Source organism: Nycticebus coucang, chromosome 10 (assembly GCF_027406575.1).
Source record: "Nycticebus coucang isolate mNycCou1 chromosome 10, mNycCou1.pri, whole genome shotgun sequence".
Lineage (NCBI taxonomy): Eukaryota > Metazoa > Chordata > Mammalia > Primates > Lorisidae > Nycticebus > Nycticebus coucang.
In genome coordinates, this window is record NC_069789.1 from 18,755,801 (window position 1) to 18,775,762 (window position 19,962).

Sequence of the window (19,962 nt, forward strand, 5' to 3'; positions counted from 1 at the left end):
ATGTTTTCTTCTTATTCACTCCCTTCCCTTACTTTTTCCTTCTCACTGCCTCCTTCATTTTAAATACCTTGTCTCAGAGCTTAGGTGTTTAAGTGGCCTGTTGGTAAAAGGCCAAAAGGGAAACAATGTTAAAGAGCAAAGAGGGAGAAAGTAGAGAAAAACAAAGAAAAAAGAAAGAGAAAAAAGAGAGAAAAAAATTGAAAGAAGGGGGATGAAAGAAAGAAATTGAAGAAATGGAGAGAAGATGGACAGTAAGATAGAAAGAGAGCTACAGGAGAAATGACATTGTTTGGCAGGGTGCTATGGACACACCCACAATACTAGGACTTTGAGGAGTCAGGCTGGCAGATCCCTCAAAGTCAGGAGCTCTTTACTAGCCTGGGAAAAAGCAAGATCCCACCTCCACAAAATATAGAAAGATGAAGAAAAAGAAAAGAAAGAAAAACTCAGCAGTATGTCACAGTGGAGACCTGTCAATACTGTCTTTCCAAAGGCCAAAACTAGAACATGGACTGTGAATTCATCATGCCTTGACTCAGACCACTGCTATCAAACCCCAGCCAGATCATTGCCGTGACCTCCCAGTACTCAAAGAAAAGAAGAAAAAAAAATGAAAATAGATAAAGACAATTAAAAATACAGTTGCATAAGATAAAGAATATAAAAGGTATATCTTAGCTGTTTTAGGAAAAATTTATGTGGGAAAAATGAGAAAAGTAAAATAAAATCTCTACCAGAAGAGAGAGAAAAGGAGAGAAGTAAAAAAGAAACAAAAAAATATATATGACCAAAAAAGAAAAGAAAAAACCCAAGAAAAACCCCAACCAACAAAAAAACAAATAAAAAAAAACTTAAGGAAAAAAACTGTGAAAAGGAGCCAATATAATAGAAATATGTGTGTGTGTGTATAACTCTTATTGATATATATATATATTTTACTATATATATTTATTGATATATATAAATATATATATATATATATATATATTTTTTTTTTTACAATATGTTTCCTGCACAACAGGTGATGCTATGGTGTTAGTAGACAGTCAACACATGCTGTTTTGCTGTGATAAAATGAGTATTGGAAGCCATTCTCTAGCTGCCACAAAGATTGGGTCCTGTCTTCCTGACTCAGTTGCCCTCAATCAGGGAAGCATTCAGTCCCCTGTAGTGGGGACTTAAAGCCCTTGCTAGATTCCTTAGGCAGCAGGTCTCACAGTGCCCCCTGACAACAATCCCCAGGGGTGCAGGAGCTGCTCAGCTCACCACAAGAGTGAATATCTGAGCTCAGCAGGTGTGCCAGAGCTCACCATGCAGTAGGACCCTGCAGACCATTTTTCCTACACGGCCTTCCCACAATGGCAGCTCAGTCAGCAGCCAGACAGATGGGAGATCCACTCCACCTGGCACTCAAAACCAGCTGCTGGACACTGCTCAAGTCCACCCACCCATCCAAACCTTTCAGGGCACCTCCATTAAGCAGTTTAGCCCTAAATCGACAAAACACAGGACAGCCACTCCCATCCTTACTCCTCTGGGTGGGCTGGCTATCTGGTCTCCACCTATTTCCATGTACCCACCTTCTGTGCTGGTTTTCCTCAGCTCCAGATATCCTCACTGGCTCCTGTAGTCCACCTGTGCTTCACTGTGCCTAGGGATTGATGTCTCTAGGTAGGTTCCCCCAGCCAGACATGGCTGTAGCTTTCTTTCCTCTGCCTTGCACAGAGAGGCTCATAGGGAGATGTTTCTAGTCCACCATCTTGCTCCACTTCTCTCAGTTTCTTTTTATTTAATGTTCAGCGCCATTTCCCCCAAACCATCGCACTGACAATTTTCATTAGTTCATTGGGAATACAATGTGTCCATGTTTCCTCAAAAAGAGGGAGAAACTCCTGACAGAAACAGTGTAAGTGCTTTTGCTTCTTGACAGAAAAATCCTCAATGTAAAACTAAAAAACAAACAAACAAAAACAAACAAACAAAAACCCTAATAAAACTATACATGTTTCACATGGAGAAAATTAAGGTGAACAATTTCACATGAAGAGGGTCAGGGGAAATTTTCAAATGTTCTCACTATGGTGAAAGGCATTTCTCATCAGAACAATCATCTTGCCCAAACTGAAGATTATGCACTTATTTTGCATCCTCAATACTAGTTAGCATAGACCCTTAATGTAACAAGTGTTCAATAAATGTCCCATTTAGAAAGCCAGAAATCCTCCCCTGTGTGAAGTATGATATGTAGGTTATTTAAATTATATGATTACTTTAATATACCATTTTTATGTTCCACAACATCTCCATATACTAGTCTATTATAAAGTGCAATTAGAGTTAAGCTACTTCAGGTAAAAGTCCAGCAGAACTACCTTAGGGAGAAGGAGTCAAGATTATCATTGTGGTCGCTGGCATGGAGAACTGGCATCATTTGTCAAAATGCCCTTTCTACCCCTTCACACACATGTTGTACCAGCACAGCCTAACCCACTGCAAGACATGTCCATATGCACTACATGTTAAAACTTCCTAATTACTGAAGTTCTTTTTAAATACTCCTCCAACTACCAAGCATTTATTTTATTTTCACATTGCATTAGGTTTATCAGCAGTTTAGGGAGAATCCCAACAGGCCCTTTGATGAACACTATGTGGGTTGCTGGAATCTGAGGTTGGCATCTGACCATTGCTGACCAATACTGGCGAGGTTGGCCCATGCTTCCCCAGGTCCCATTCTGCATCTTCTGCTTCAAGCAGAGGTGCCTAGATTTCACTTTTCTTTGTTCCTGTGGCAGTATAAACTTGGTTTCACTGCCAATCCCCCACTACTACCTCCTGCTTTGTAGAAACTGACACAGGAAGATAAGCGTCTCACTGGACTAGAAGAGATCAGATAGAGTATGAGCAGCACTTGGCAGAGAGAAGAAGAAAATGAGTGGAAGAGAAAGTGCAGTAAAGTAATAGCAACGGAGAGAATAATTAACAAAGCAGGCTTCCAACTGACAAGATATCTTTCTAAAAGATCAGCCCTAAGTCACTTAGCATGTTTAATGCACTTATGCATATGAGCATCATAACACATGATGACTACCATTACTCTGCTAACACAGTTCATGCTTCAAACTGTTTTAGTCACTTTGAATTAAAGACGCTTTGGTGCTCAATATTTGGAATCATACCTTCTCCCTAGACTTAGTCCAGATGAAATAGATCTCCTGAACAGACCAATTTCAAGCACTGAGATAAACAATAAAAAATCTCCCAACAAAAAAATGTCCTGGTCCGGATGGCTTCACACCAGAATTCTATCAAACCTTCAAAGAAGAGCTTATTCCTATACTAAAGAAATTATTCCAAAAAATTGAGGAGGAAAGAATCTTCCCCAACACGCTCTATGAAGCAAACATCACCCCAACACCAAAACCAGGAAAAGACCCAACTACAAAGGAGAATTTCAGACCAATTTCACTAATGAATATAGATGCAAAAATTCTCAACAAAATCCTAGCCAACAGATTACAGCTTATCATCAAAAAAGTCATACATCATGATCGAGTAGGTTTCATTCCAGGGATGCAAGGCTGGTTTAATATACGGAAGTCTATAAACATTATTCACCGCATCAACAGAAGCAAAACCAAACTAAATGACCCTCTCAATAGATGCAGAAAAAGCATTCAATAAAATCCAGCATCCTTTTCTAATTAGAACACTGAGGAGTATAGGCATAGGTGGCACATTTCTTAAACTGATCGAAGCTATCTATTATAAACCCACAGCTAATATTTTAATGAATGGAGTAAATCTGAAAGCTTTTCCTCTTAGAACTAGAACCAGACAAGGTTGTCCTCTGTCACCATTACTATTCAACATAGTGCTGGAAGTTCTAGCCAATACAATTAGACAAGACAAGAAAATAAAGTGCATCCAAATTGGAACAGAGAAGGTCAAACTCTCCCTCTTTGCTGATGATATGATCTTATACTTACAGGACCCTAAAGACTCAACCACAAGACTCTTAGGAAGTCATTTAAAAATACAGTAATGTTTCAGGATATAAAATCAATGTCAACAAGTCATTTGCTTTTGTATACACCAACAACAGCCAAGATGAGAGGTTAATTAAAGACACAACTCCCTTCACCATAGCCCCAAAGAAAATGAAATACTTAGCAATATACCTAACAAAAGAGGTGAAGGACCTCTATAAAGAAAATATGAAATCTTAAGAAAGTAAATAGCAGAGGATGTTAACAAATGGAAGAACATACCATGCTCGTGGCTAGGAAGAATCAACATTATTAAAATGTCTATAATTCCCAGAGCTACCATCTTTTTTAATGTGGTGATAAAGGGGTGATAAGAAATATATTTTTCCTCTGCTATCCATGGCAAAGATGGGCCCTTCCCACCCAAAGAAATTATTCTGAAATCAGACAATGCCTCCCATGACACATTCCTTTAAGTAGTACTGTATATGCATGCACATTTCCATAGGTGTTTTACATGAGGCTTAAAATTCTGAGGTTTCGAATTAAGCACTATGAAAATTTTGTGAAATAGGTTATTCAATTAATTGCCTATTTACAAAAAATTTAAAACTGTAAGACACATACATTCATTATAAGGGATTACCAACTGCCTAGCACAATGCATGAAAAGAGACACAAAATAAGGTGGAAAATGATAAGATTTCAGAAGCCTGGGGAAAAGGAGAAGGATGCACTTATAGAGTATTTACCACCTGCCAATGATGATGCTAAAGGCTTTACAATTCTTATGTTGATTAATTCAATATTTAATAAACCAAGCCCTGATTATCAATGACAAAGCTAAATTGTGATGGGTAAGTACAGCTAATACGTAACACAGTTAGGATTTGAGCTCACCCAATCTTGTCTAAGAGCCTGCTCTCTGGGCCAGGACACTGTAATAATTTCCTCCTAAAATTCCCAAAAACTTTCTGCAGAGAAAATCCTAATCACATGTAAAGGACTGGGAGACAGAAGAACATCAGACTTTTCAACAGCAGCATTGGAAGGTGGAAGACAATGGAATAATGGCTTAGAATTTTGTAAAAAAATGTTTACAACCCGGCAGGCTACATAGTCCTAACTACCCATTAAGTGAAAAGCAAAGCAAAACAAAACACTTTGAGACAGAAGAGGTCTCATAAAATTTCTTTCTCAGAATAGAGAGAAAACTTCTTCTCTTCTTTCTCAAAAGAGAGAAACTAGAGAAAAACTGCAGTAGGTTTCAGAAGGCTGCCTGGGAGGGAGGACGGCACTAATAAATTAGCTGACAGGTTTGTCTGTGTGGACAAATGGAATAAGAGACAGTTTACATAGCCACTGAAAGGCTAGCAAATATAAAAACAAACAATTGAATAAAAATCTAATCATGGCATACTACTATATTCAGAAGAGAATAATATACAGACTTGATAGTAAAAATAAATAAAAACCTGAGTATGTGTTCAAAAAATATTAAAATAATTTTGGGAGAAAAGGAAAAATATTAAGGAAAAAATAGAAATAAATCCTTATCTTTCATAATGGAAAGTCAGTAGATTAAGCAAGTCTAAAATACCAAGAAGTAGCAGAATATGCACTTTGAAGAATGACAGCAAGTACCAGAAGAGATTCTAACATGTAGGAAACAATTCCTTCTAGGGAGGGGAATAGAGATGGAGTAAAAGAGAGTTGACAGGGGTCCACTGCTCTCATCCCAACTTTTTTATTTGATTTTTAACACTATGTGTTACTTTGATACAAATGAAAACTACATTATAAAAAGCAGTATCTTTCAGAATGTATCTATCACCTGCAAAACTAGTCTTTCTGAAAATTGATAGACAAGATTTGCTAAAATGCAATGTAAATCTCATGTAAGAATTGCAAATTTGGAACTCACTGCAGAATTAGTTTCATAATAGTGAACTTTTTCAAATTACAATTTAAATGAGATTTTTCAATGGATGGGTTTTATAATTTATATAATCATTTATTCTAATGTATCCAAAAATTATAGCTCAAGTTTTCAGTAAATATCAAGCTTTTCAATATTTACTGAATATCTACCATGTACTTGATATCAATTCCAATTCAATTCTGTAATTTCATTTTATATGCCTATGCAACCAAATGAAACATGAAATTAGTTGTAAGCTCTTGCTTAGGGTCTAAGCCTTTTACTTCTTTTTATTTCCCATAGCCTGAGCACAGTGCCCTGCTCACATTACCATGTGTATAACAGTCATGACTCCTCCATGGCACCCACAGGCTTATTTACCAGATCAGAAGTTCTTTGATGACAGAAAGCACATCTTAGTCATTTTGTGTTGTTAGCTCATAGGGTTGGCATCACTCAAGAACTCAATAATTATTTTCTGAATGAATGAACAGTATATTCATAAACACTTACTGAGTGAACAAGCAAGTACACAAGTAAACTCCAACAGTGTACTTACACTTTGTCTAAGTATTTTTTAACTCCATTAAAATTCATTTTTATGGTAAAAATGTAGTCATGAAATCAGATCACTTCAATTTTTCTTAAAGTCTTAAAAGCCAAGAATTATAGTAGGACCTCTATAAGTTGACCACCCAAGGGACTGTAACAAACTAGTCAACTTAAGAAGGTGGTCAACATAATAAACTAGGCCTGTTGTACTGACAGTGCATTGCTGACCACCTATGGAAATTTGACCTTGAGGACCAAAAGAAAATGTGACCCAACCTCTTCGTTTGCATTTCAAAATAACATAATTCCTCTGGAAAGTTTTTAGATAAGACAAGTTACACATAAATCAGATTTTTTACTGTTTTACAAGAGGGGTCAACTGATGAAGTCCTTTGTCTGGATTCATCATTATAATTCAGAAAAATAGATTTCTTTTATTTTTGTAAAATTACAGTGTTCCTTTAACATTTAGTCTTGGAAATTCCACACTAGGCTATTTTTGTGCTATCTGTAGTGCTGTCTACTCTACCAAGTTCAGCATGATTAACACAGATTGGTGGGAAATATGGCAAATTATTTTTATAAAAAAAGCAATTTCACACACACATACATATTAATATAACTCAGTTATGTCCACATGACCACCATTCATTTGACTGCTGAGCTGTACTCTAAGTGATCAATTCTATCCTCTTAGTTCAAATGTTGGTAAAAAATCATATTACAGTTAGACGGGGATAAAGTTTACTTTAAACGAATTAGTCTCAGAGGTAAAGAACTGAATTGACTAAAAACTATGTTTGTTTCAATTTGCAGTCTTCAACTTCAGTCATAATACTGATTTCCACTTATCATAGATTATATCATAGATTTATATCAAAATCAATTTGGCATCTCCAACTTCTACCAAGTAGAATTACATGTTCAAAGTACACAGAAGGGACAGTAAAAGGACGTACATGCATTAGATGTAGAGTCTGTTCCAGTGAATGCGACCTGATGATAAAGTGATGATATTTAAATTAAATACAGTTTAGCAGGCACACCTTTTGAGCATGCCTGTATGCCAGGCCCCAAGGTAACGTTGGAAGACCAGCATGCAAAGGTGGACACAGAGCTCAGTCTACCCTTGACACCAGTAGCTACAGGTATAGAGCCACGGAAGAGAGACTTGAGGGCAGCAGGGAAGCTCATCAGGTTTGGGGAGTAAGGGAAAGACTCCTGAGGGTACTAATTTTACACAGAGACTTGAAGGATGAGTAGCCTGGCATTCACCTGGTAAAGAAGAGGGAGAGTGTGATGTGTTTGAGAAGCCTGAAGAATGCCCATGAGCATGAGAACATGGCATGTTGGACTTCACAGGCCCTACTGTAGCAGTAGTCATGTGACTGTTCTGAGTAATGATGATGCAGAGACAGCCTGAGAGCCACATTCAGATTGTGTATCAGTTGCCCACCTGGACTGAGATTAGCACAAGTAACAGAAAGAACACCAGGTTGGACATGAATGAGATGACCCAAGCTGTAGTCACACAGAAGCCATAAAATCTGTGGGACCCAAGGTGCATCGCTGGACTTTGCTGGGCTTCAGTTTCTCCCTGTGTGAAACAGTAGGATAGGATGACATGATCTCTAAGGCAGGAACAGCACAGAAGCCTCATGTTAGCTGCCAGTTCCACCTGATTAGGAACGTCTGCCACTGGCCTAGTTCTAGCATTCTTCTCAGTTAGTCAGGTCTGCCCTGGAGCCAGTAAGTCCCCACAGTGGTGTGCTATACACCTGCTAGTCCTGCTCTGCCCACCTGTTTCCTAGTGACAATATTCTGTGTTCCTATACAAAAAAGACTTGAGGGCGGCGCCTGTGGCTCAGTCGGTAGGGCGCCGGCCCGATATGCCGAGGGTGGCGGGTTCGAGCCCGGCCCCGGCCAAACTGCAACCAAAAAATAGCCGGGCGTTGTGGCGGGTGCCTGCAGTCCCAGCTACTCGGGAGGCTGAGGCAGGAGAATCGCTTGAGCCCGGGAGTTGGAGGTTGCTGTGAGCTGTGATGCCATGGCACTCTACTGAGGGCGATAAAGTGAGACTCTGTCTCTACAAAAAAAGACTTGAGCACAGCTTTCATGTGAAAAGTAGTATGGCCAGCCTGAGTTTTCTATGCCTGTTTTGTTGCTGGTATGAGAAATGAAGGATCAGATCCCTAAAACACAGAAGGCCAGGAAGAAGAGGTAAGAAATCTCAGCACAGGAATGGTACTAGAATAGGTAAACTGGCTTGCATCATTTCACACAACCCTATTTTAAATTTTGTATCTTTGGATTTTCCTTCTAACACACATAATTTTGAAATCAAGTCTGTTTATCGTATGTGCCTAGTCTGTCAAACCTGTGATTCCAGGCTAGCTTTCATGCTTTTTACAAACAGCTGGCATAGGCAAGCAAGAAACAGCCACCCAGCCTCTGCCTGAGCCTGAGTGAGCAACTGGCCTGCATCAACAGGACACACAGAGCCTCCCCCTGAGAGAGGGATTGGACAAATGAACACCTCACTTTACTTGTTCTCGAATCTTGTACTAAAAAGTCCAATCAGGCTTAAAAAAGATAAATGGTTTTAATTTAATTGGGGTTCTGTTGGATTCCAAGGGGAAAACAATCACACCATAAAAGCCCTCAGTTGTTCACTGCCCACTCTAATCTCCTTCATTGTTGAATTCTACACTCTAAACTGCCACAATGAGGGAAGCCCAGTGCATCTCATTTTCCTTTCCTTCAGTATGACAAGTTCTCCTTCCCTTTCCCAAAGTATTTAAATATGTAATTATAAATACAGGTGCAAGCATGGGCACAGGCACAGGTCTGCACACAGGTGCGGGGAAAGGTGCAGGTGTGGGTGCAGACAAAGGCATAAGCACAGACATAGACGTGGATGTGGGCACAGACACAGAGATGGGTGCAGGTAAAGACACAGGCAGAGATGAAGTAAAGGCAAAAATACCGATATAGGCATAGGTACAAATAAAGGTATAGGTACAGGGATGAAGGTTTAGGTAAAGGTAAATGTGTGGACATAGGTATCAGTATAGGTGTAGGCCAAGGTCTAGGTGCTGGTAAAGGCTTAGGTCTAAGTCTAGCTCTAGACAGAGATACAAGTACAGATACAGCTGTAATGATACAGACAAGCAAATCCCCAAGTTGAAGTTTTTTACTTCAAATCTCCATCAACTAATTTATCAGTAATGTCAAAGTAATGAACAGTCCACTACTTTCACCAAACCTTAAATCTTCCAAAGGTTTTTAAATGAAAGGAAAATGTGAGCTTAACACTGCAGAAGTAGTAGTTTTCCAGGGGGCTGTTCTATGAACCCAAAAGCAGGCCTCTGCTAGGCCAGGGAGAGAGATCTACGCGTGGAGCGTAAAATATACAGGGTACCATAAGTGCAACTATTTCAAGTCTATCTTCTCTCAGATTTTATAACACTGATAATAATTTGCATTTAAGTGGGATTTAAAACAAATGCAGCCTGATCCTTAAGGCAGGCCCTCTTTTTGTAGATGAGAAGAGTAGGTCTCCAGGGGAAGAGCCATCTGAGCTACCTTCCTGCACTTCTAAGCCCCGTGCTGGCCACAGGCCCATGAGGCCCTATTTCCCCACTGAACAAGCCACAGTTTTCCTGCTTTGGCTGTTTTGAATTAAGTTGGCCCCTCACACCCACCAAGAGATGCTCCCTGAAGAAACATTCACTGTTTTGACAGCACCCAGTGGCTCTTCTGAATCTTCACTTTCTTAATTACTTCCCCCCTTTCCCTGAGCCTGGCTGAGTCTAGTACATTCCTTCAAGTCAGCCAACCTTGGTGCTCTGCCCCCGCCCCCCGCCACCTTTGTGCCTGGACATGGAGACAACTGGGTAACTTGCTTAACAACTGAGGAGGTTCAGTTCTGTGCAGTCTTGGCACATAGGACAGCATAGTTATAATCTGTGACCAGCAATCTTCAATGGGTCTGAAAATGGGGATAAATCGGTCCTTCTCCCATCTATTCAAGCACAGAGCAAGGAATCGCAAAGCAAGGGAAGACCTAGCAGGAAAATTCCCAAAAGACTTCTTATGTAGGAGAAATCTATTTCTCAACCAAAGCTCTGGAATTGTCATGATAACCAAGCTATTACATGATCATGGCCAGAGACAACCACAGAAGTCGATCAAGTGGAGTTACAGGTGTATGTCTAGGTGAGCAAAGAAATTAAAGAAAATGCCAGAGCAGGGTGGTCTCTGCTCTGTCCCAGTATTTTATGAAGAATGACTGCACAGTCAAGTGATGCTTTCCTCAGACCTCAGCCAACTTGAGCTGGAACAGCACGATCTTCAAGACTGAATGATATAAATTATTTCTACAATACCAATAACCAATTAATATTTTTATAAGACATACCCCTAGTTCACCCTACTCAATTTTCCTGTTCCAGGAACATATTTATTCCAAGGTACACACTCTCTTTTTTTTATTGTGGTAAAATTAACGTAAGGTACCATTTTCCATGCATTAGTGTGCAGTTTTTTGGCACCATGGATGTTCACATGTTGTCTACTCTCTGGGTTGTAATATGCCTGCCTCTGCTTTATTTATTTATTTATTTATTTATTGAGACAGAGTCTCACTTTGTCACCCTTGATTGAGTGCCTCTAACTCTTGGGCTCAAGCTATTCCCTTGCCTTGGGCTCCCGAGTAGCTGGGACTACAGGCGCCCGCCACAATGCCTGGCTATTTTCTTAAAGACAGGGTCTCTCTCTGGCTCAGGCTGATTGTGAACTGGTGTGCTCAGGCAATCCATCTGCCTCGGCCTCCCAAGTGTTGAACTGCAGGCATGACTTGCTTTTGTTTTTAATGAGTGGCATCTTACTGACCTCTCAGTTCCCGCTGATGATACTCCTTATTCTTGAGGACGGGGTGTGAGATCCACATCCAGGGATGATGCTTGCGGAGCTGAGGGAGTACGTAATGTGCCACAAAGCCCACAGAGCCTGCCAGGGCAAACAGCACGATGCTAAGGAATGGCTGCAATGAAAATGGGCAGAATCTCATTATTTGGCCTAGAGGATGTGGGGCGGGATGCACAGGGATCATACATAACACTACGTCCTCCTCCTCATTCCTCCTAAAGAATGGACAGCCAGACCCGACTCTCGTTTCAGTCCTCTAGAGACTGGTTCATGCGCTGGGAACCACTAGGATGAGCACAAGGAAAGGGCCTGCAGAATACAGGGGCCAAGAGAATTCTGCCCCCTGGACACATCATTATATATATTTTTTTTATAAGGAGAGGTGGAGAATAGCAAATGTAGCTAATACACATTTCCTCATGGAAAGGGGAGTCCGCAAATGTATAATATTTTGTCATAGAGACAGCAACTGTCTGTAAAAACCATAAGCCAGAAATCCCATCTAGAGCTCTCCACTCTGTTCTTCTAAATTAAACTTGTGTTCCAATAACTCTTTTGGATCCATGACCTCTGTCTCACCCCATGGAAACCCATCTGTGATGCGGACCAAATCCCACTGGGAACATGACTCTTCGCAGCACGTGCATATATTCCTCAAACCTCTCAACGGGCATTTTGTTTCCTTCTTCCGGCTCAATGGTCTTGCAATACCCCAGGACACCCCAGCAGACAGGGAGAGTTGAGGGGGTACATACTCGTAATGACAGAAACACAGTGCTGGCACTGACTGCAAACGAGAGGACAGCGGCGACCGCACAGACGAGGAGATCAGACTTCAACATGTCCTTCTGGAAAGAGAGAGCCAACAGTGAAGTTCACTCTGCTTTGTTTCTCGCAGCTACTCCGTGTGACCAGGTAACCAGACCTGCCCCTGGGAAGACTGCCTGACACTCCCCGGCAGCACACCTCAGATGGCCGTTCACTCTGCAAGGTCAGCATACACGAGCTCACCATGGGAAGGAGAAAGGTTTCCTGCACGCGTAGGAGGCGTGAGGTCCTTTTCTACAGACCCAGATTAGACACAAGATGCCCAGAGAGTTCCCCAAAGGAACCTTAACTTATTATGGTCTCATAAAGGACAGAGTGGAAATCATCTCTATTTGGCTGTAGCGTGGCTTGGATTTTAACATGCCACAGAGCCTGGGTAAACCAAACAGAAGCCTCTTAGACTTTTCTTCTTGCTTTGGACCAGACTGGGTTTTACATTTTAATTCACAAGTCAGATCAAGTAAAGACCATTCCCAAATTATATAAATACACACACATATTCATTAGTATACACATTCTATGCAGAAAGTGAAGTGTTCAGTAACTTTCTAATATTTTTCTGCCATACAAAACTATAGTATGGGCATGGGCTGAGAAACGCAAAGAAAAGTTAGATGCAGGAATGCTATTCATGAGACACAGGGAGAATGGCCCGTGAGCTCTGACGGGGAACAATACTGCCAGCTTATGGATCTAAAGGGGCATAAGGGCCCATCAGTTCTTTTCTTTCTGTAAAGGCACGTTGGTCATTGTACACAATTACTGATCATTTTAAGGTATCACACTGTTACCTGAACACTCTGAAACTATCAAGGTATGTATGCCTCCCTTTCTCATTCAGAAAAAGAATTATTCCCCTTAAGTTATTGTTTTGAATGTTACCTGTCAGAAAATTATAGAAAAGCTATGCCTCCATTTCCCCCTACCTCCCCCATTTTTTTCTTTCCTTACTTTTTAAATTAAAACATAGAGTTTCTTATAAGTCACACTGCTGCTTGCTAATAGGAAGAAGTAGTGATAAAAGTAGAATCTTAGCCTTATTCTTAGAAATGCTATTCTGATTTTTGAGCAGAGAAAAATGAATGGGAATTTAATTCTGAATTTATAAAATTTTTGTGATCATAGATATTCACCAAAAATTTACTATGGCCCAAGTTCAGGCATCACCTTTCATTCCAAACACTTTAAAAAGGCCGGCCCCTACCGGAGGAACATTCTGTAATTCACCACAAATTTAAGCTGTGGGGAAATGTTAATTTTTCTTTCCTATTTTTCTTTGGCATGGTTTTATATTATTTAAAAATTACTGAATATTTATCCAAAAGAAAGATAAATATTTTCCAAAAAATTCTAATTTAAAATTAAGTCTCATTTTTAATTAACTGACCATCCTTGTCTAAGGGGAAGGCATCCAGCAGGGGTGGGGAGGCGGGAGTTTGCATTTCTAAGTTTCTTAAAGCAGATGTGAGAATGAGCTTGAGTCACTTTTAATTTTTTTCATAACTGGATGACATATGGAACTCCACTCTGATTTTCATCAGTGTCATAAGTATCCCTTGTAAATACAAACCATTACACAGTCTTTTCATTTTTCTTTTTTTTTTTTTGACAGGCTCTCACCATGTCGCCCTTGGTAGAGTGCTGTGGCATCATAGCTCACAGCAACCTCCAACTCTTGGGCTTAAGGCGATATTCCTACATCAGCATCCTGAGTAGCTGGGTCTACAGACGCCCACTACAATACCTGGCTATTTTTTGTTGCAGTTTGGCAGGTGCTGGGTTCAAACTCGCCACCCTTGGTATATGGGGCAGGTGCCCTACTGACTGAGCCACAGGCGCCATCCTTTCCTTTTATTTATTGTTGAGGATTCATTGAGGATACAAAGAACCAGGTTACATTGATTGCATTTTTCTATTTACTAAAATGTTCTTTTCCACCCATTTGTTTCCTGTATTATTCTTTTAAAATAGCTTTATTGAGATAAATTGACGCACTAAAAAGCCACACTTATTTAAAGTGTACAACTTGATGACTTTTGACATATATATATACATATATACTACATGCATCTTCCCAGAAACCTTTTACCATAATTAAGATGAGTAGCAGATCCATCATGCTCCTTTGCTGTCATTGCCTAATCTGTCTCTTTCCCAAGGAACCACTGATGGTGCCCTTGTCACAGCTTGTTTCCACTTTCTAGAATGTTGTATGAATGTCATCATACAATGGGTACTCTTTTTGCCTGGCTTCTTTCACTCACTGTTAATTACTCTGAAACTCATCCGTGTTACTGTCTGTATTAACGCTTCGTGTCTTTCACTGCTGAATGGTATTCCCCAGTATGGATATACAACAATGTGCTTATATATTTACATGTGGATAGACATTTGACTTTGTTCTCAGTTTGGGAATATTATAAATAAAGCTTCTACAAATATTCATGGATATGTCTCTGGACACATGCTTTCTTTTCTCTTGTGTAAATACCTAGGAATAAAATGGCTGAGTTATGTGGTAGATTTAGCCTTAACTCTTCAAGAAATTGTCACAATCCAATGCAAAAATGTGCAAAAGACTTGAATAGACATTTCTCAAAAGAAGACATACAAATGGCCAATGGGTACATAAAAAAATGTTCAACATCACTAAACAACAGAGAAATGCAAATCAAAACCACAATGAGATACCACTTCACCCCAATTAGAATGCCTAATATCAAAAAGATGAAGAATAACAAATGGTGGCATGGATATTTTAAAAAAGGGAACCGTTATGCAGTGTTGGTAGGAATGTATTGTTACATTGTACATTGTACATAATGGTACAGTCATTATGGAAAAAAAGCATGGGATTTCTTAAAAATTTAAAATTAGATCTGCCATATGATCCAGCAGTCCCACTACTGGGCATATATCCAAAGGACATGAAATCACCAGGTTAAAGAGATACTTGCATTCCCATATTTAATGCAGCAGTATTCATAATAGACAAGATATGTGTTTAACTAAGTGTTCATCAACAGACGAATGGATAAAAACACATGGCACATGTTCACAATGGAATACTATTCAGCCATAAGACGTGAAATCCTACCATCTGCTATAACACAGATAAACCTGGAGGACATTATGTTAAGAGAAATAATCCAGGCACAGAAAGACAAATCTCACTCATCTGTGGGATACAAAAAACCTGCTTTCATAGAAGGGCAGAGTAGAACCACGGTTATCAGAGGCTGGGGAGGGTAGAGGAGAGAGAGCAATGTGGACAGACTGGTCAACAGCTACAAAATCACAGCTAGATGGGAGCAGTAAGTTCTGGTATTCTATACTACAGTAGGGTGACTACAGTTAAAAATAATTTATTGTGTATTTTAAAATAGCCAGAAAAGAGAAGATTTAGAGTGCTTTTAACACAAAGAAATAAAAAATACCATGATTTGATCATCACACATTGTATATGTATGTTGAAACATCACACTGTACTCCCATAAATATGTATGATTATTTTATGTGTCAATAAAAAAGGAAAATAAAAGAAACTTACAAACCATTTTCCAAAGTACTTGTAAGCATGTTACAATCTCATCAGGAGTCTGTGTGCGTTCCAGGTGCTCCACGGTCATTTTAACTGTAACCATACTAGTTGTTGTATAGTTCAGTGCTTCTCAACCAGGGACAATTTTTCCTCCCACTCCACATTGTTCAATATCTGAAGACGTTTTTGGTTGTTACAATTTGGGGTGGGGGAGGAGTAATACTGGCATCTAGTGGGTAGAAACAAAGAATGCAGCTGAACATGCTACTGGGCACAGGGCAGTGCCCGCAAACAAAATATTGTCAGGCTCAAATGTCAGTAGTGCCAAGGCCGACAAACCTTGGTGGAGCAGTATCCAACTGTGGTTTTAATTTGCCTTCTCTGGTAGGTAATGATATTTTCATGAACTTACTTTAAAAATACCATTTATAAAAGCATCAATAAAAAACCACTTCGGGATAATTTTGAAAAAAAAATTCTGCAAGCTCTATTTCTTGGAAACTACAAAAAATCACTGAGAAAAACAAAGTATGTGATTAGAGAGACACACTGCATGTGTAGATTTGAATATTCAGTATTATTAAGAAGTCCATTCTCAGAAAACCAACTCACAGATTCAAGACAATCCTAATCAAAATTTCAGTAGATTTTTTAAATAAATTAAGAGGCCAATTTAAAAATATGTATGAAAATACAATGGACCTAGAATAGTTAAAACAACCATGAAAAAGAAAAACAACCTTGGAAGACATACAATGCCTGGTTTCAAGGCTTATTATAGTAATCATGGTATTGATGTCATTGGAATAAAAAACATATTTAGATCAACAAGAAAGGATAAAGAGTGTAGAACAGGCCAAACAGCCAATGGTCAACTGATTCACAACCCAAGTACACAGGCGAAATAACAAATCCCCAGTAATCGAAAGGATAAAGGTGGTGCTGGAACAATCAGATAGCCACCTATAGAAAAGTAAAACAGGGGCAGAGACAATATGGCTGACTGAAGCCAGCTATCAACAGAGGCTCCCGGAGAACAAGGAGAGTTAAAGGACAGAAACTTAGCAAGTAACCTGGCAGATTAGAGCTGCGCCAAGAGAGAAGGTTTAAGAACGCACATCAAGCCTGCAGAGGCGAGCTACGACCCCAAGGATACAAACAAAAGGTACAAAATCCATCACCAAGCAGACGAGAGTCCCCTCCACCATGAGAACAGCTCAAAGTACCTGACAAACAAATGAACACAGTTCAAAATTCCTCTGATTATACTCCATGACAAACACCCTCTAAAAACTGTACTTACTTCCCCTACTAGGGTGCCATGGCACTCTCCTCCTAGGCATAAAACTATGTAAAACTGTATATATTCTCTACCTGCAATCCTAAGCTCCCAGCACTCCCCTCCACTCTCACTCTGAGGTCTGCAGGCCTGTTCCCCAGGAGTCCAGATGGTTGGATGATTTCTAGAGGGGTGTGGACAGGGGCTGGACTGCAGCTGGTCAGTGCTGATTCTGTGGCACGGGAGTGAGGAGAAGACAGTCAACTGAGAGGGGACCACACCGGAGAGGCAGTGCCCTGAGGCGCAGAGCAGCAGTCATTTTTGGCAACAATAGGACTCATCCCAGGATATTAGGGAGTCACACCTCTTGTCTCTCTGGGCAACCAGAGGAAGCTGGGCATCTTCTCAGGTGGCAACCACTGGCGGAACAGATTTGGGACTGAAACACAGGCTGGTGTGTAAAGGGTTTCCCAGAGGCAGTACCAGTCTGGGTGAAGCGCAGGGACTAGAAGATGCACGCGCACTGCCAGCTGACTCCCAGGGCGGGGCTGACCCAGAGGACCACTTTAATGAGCCTAAGACGCACCTGCCCCCAGGTGATCATCAACCTAGACAAAGGAGAGCAGGAGGCTAGAACTGACAGCTAACTGTGCTGTGACTACAAACCCAATGCAGCAAAGACAGGGCCTGAGGCACAGGTTCTGTGAACTCAAAACAGCTTCTCTTCTGCAGGGGAAATTAGCTGGGACAGAAACAAATTCCGCAAAGTTGTTCTGTTTGGTCAGTAACATCAATCAGGGGCGGGGCTGGAACTGAGTGAACACCCCCAGCCTCCATCAAGGGCCAGAGGTTGTCAGGCCTCACCTCCATCTCTGCTGGATAGAGGCAGAGAGCAACAGCCTGGCTGAGGAGACATAGATTTCCTTGTGATTCAGGCAGTTGCAAATGCCTGGAGTATCTGCTCATTGGAGGCAACTGGGTCACAGCCCTGCGGGGTTATCATTGACTGGGTGTGACAGACGTGCAAGGTGGGGAAGGATACATCAACCCGCCAAGACTAATCTATTTGCTGGGTGGGTCCTCCTGACTTCACGGAGCACCGGAGCAAGTCATACATGAGTTGTCAAGAGACCCCTGTGATCTATTTGCCAGAGATCTTTTAAACTAGTCCACCTGAGACAGGTGCTGACTGAGACAATTGATTTGGACCTTTTAAACTAAGCCAATCCACTGAAGACTATCCAAGTGGTGCCCTGGGTGTGTGGTTGTAGGAAGTTTTGATTTTCCTTTTCCAATTGTTGCCTGTGGGGGGTGGGGTGACTTAATTGCAGGTATTTCTCCACAGCTGAGACTTCAACCCAGAGCAACTGTTTAACTAGGGTTGGACAGAGAACAGCTGAAAACAAGACAGAGCCACTTAGCCCCACCACACCAAGCAGGTCCCCAGTTTCTGAGGCTGTAGCACTAAACAGGTCCTCAGCACAGCTCCAGGGGAAAAGTCGAATGGTGTAAAATAATCATGGGGCAGAATCAGCAGAAAAATTCTGGTAACATGAATAACCAGAGTAGATCAACCCCCCCAAGGAAAGATAAGGCAGATATAACTGAAGATCTCATTCATAAACAGCTGGCCGAGATGTCAGAAATCAAATTCAGAATTTTGATTGCAAACAAAATTAATAAAATGAAGGAAAATTTGGAATTAGAAATTCGAGCAGCAATTCAAAAGTCGGAATTAGAAATTTGAGGAGAAATTCAAAAGTTGTCACAAGAATTTAATGAATTTAAAGATTTTGACCCACTGAAGCAAGAATTTACAGCCCTCAAACATCTGAAAAATACAGTAGAATCCCTCAATAACAGAAGAAAGGATTTCTGAAATTCAAGGCAAAGCTTCTCAACGCTCCTAAGCTCTCAAAGAGGAACAGAAATGGCGAACAAAAACGGATCATTCTCTCAGGGAGCTCTGGGATAATTCGAAGAAGGCTAATATATGCCTCATTGGAGTCACTGAAAGCGATGAGGTGGCTTTACAAGGCACACAGGCCTTCTCCATGAAATTATGAAACAGAATTTTCCAGACATACCAAGAGATACTGAAATTCCGACAGCAGACAGTTTCAGAACCCCAGCATGACTCAACCCAAATAAGACATCCACCAGGCACAACATAAATAACTTCACTAAAGTTAATATACAGGAGAAAATTCTGAAAGCCGCCAGACGTAAGAAAACCATTTCCTACAAAGGGAAGAATATTAAAATGACTGCAGATCTCTCTGCTAAAACTTTTCAAGCCAGAAGAGGATGGTCCTCAACTTTTAATCTCGTAAAACAAAATAACTTTCAACCCCACATCCTATATCAAGCTAAACAGTTTCATTTATGATGGAGAAATTAAATACTTTAATGATATTCACACGTTGAAGAAATTTGCCATAACCAAACCAGCTCAGACCTCTCCTCCATAATGACCACCCCAATCCCCTACCACAAAACTAACATCACTGATAAACTTTTGATCAAACTCAACTTCCACAGTGGCGAAAGGATTAATGTCCACTGGTCTTTCGAAAAACTCGATACCCAAATTTTAACAGATTTCTCAATATTGTCCATTAATGTGAAACTGTCCTATAAAGAGGAATAGGTTGGCTGACTGGATACAAAAACTCAGGCCAGATATCTGCTGCATCCAAGAATCTCATCTTAACTTAAAAGATAAATATAGACTCCGGGTGAAAGGATGGTCGTCCATATTTCAGGCAAATGCAAATCAGAAAAAGGCAGGTATTGCAATTCTATTTGCAGATACAATAGGCTTTAAACCAACAAAAGTAAGGAAGGATAAGAATGGTCACTTCCTATTTGTTATGGATAATACTCAATATGATGAGATTTCAATTTATAATATTTATGCACC

At 40.4% G+C, this 19,962-nt stretch overlaps 1 protein-coding gene across 7 annotated transcripts in view; it reads right to left on the reverse strand.

The window, feature by feature from the left end:
- PCNX2 (pecanex 2) overlaps nt 1–19,962 on the reverse strand; it is a 380,334-nt gene that overhangs the window by 202,340 nt on the left and 158,032 nt on the right. For all 7 annotated transcript variants that reach the window (XM_053605995.1, XM_053605996.1, XM_053605999.1 and 4 more), the window contains 2 exons: nt 12,147–12,239; nt 11,356–11,506 (listed from right to left, as the gene is read on the reverse strand). In XM_053605995.1, the coding sequence (XP_053461970.1) occupies nt 11,356–11,506; nt 12,147–12,239 (244 nt within the window). The remainder of the gene's footprint in view (nt 1–11,355; nt 11,507–12,146; nt 12,240–19,962) is intronic.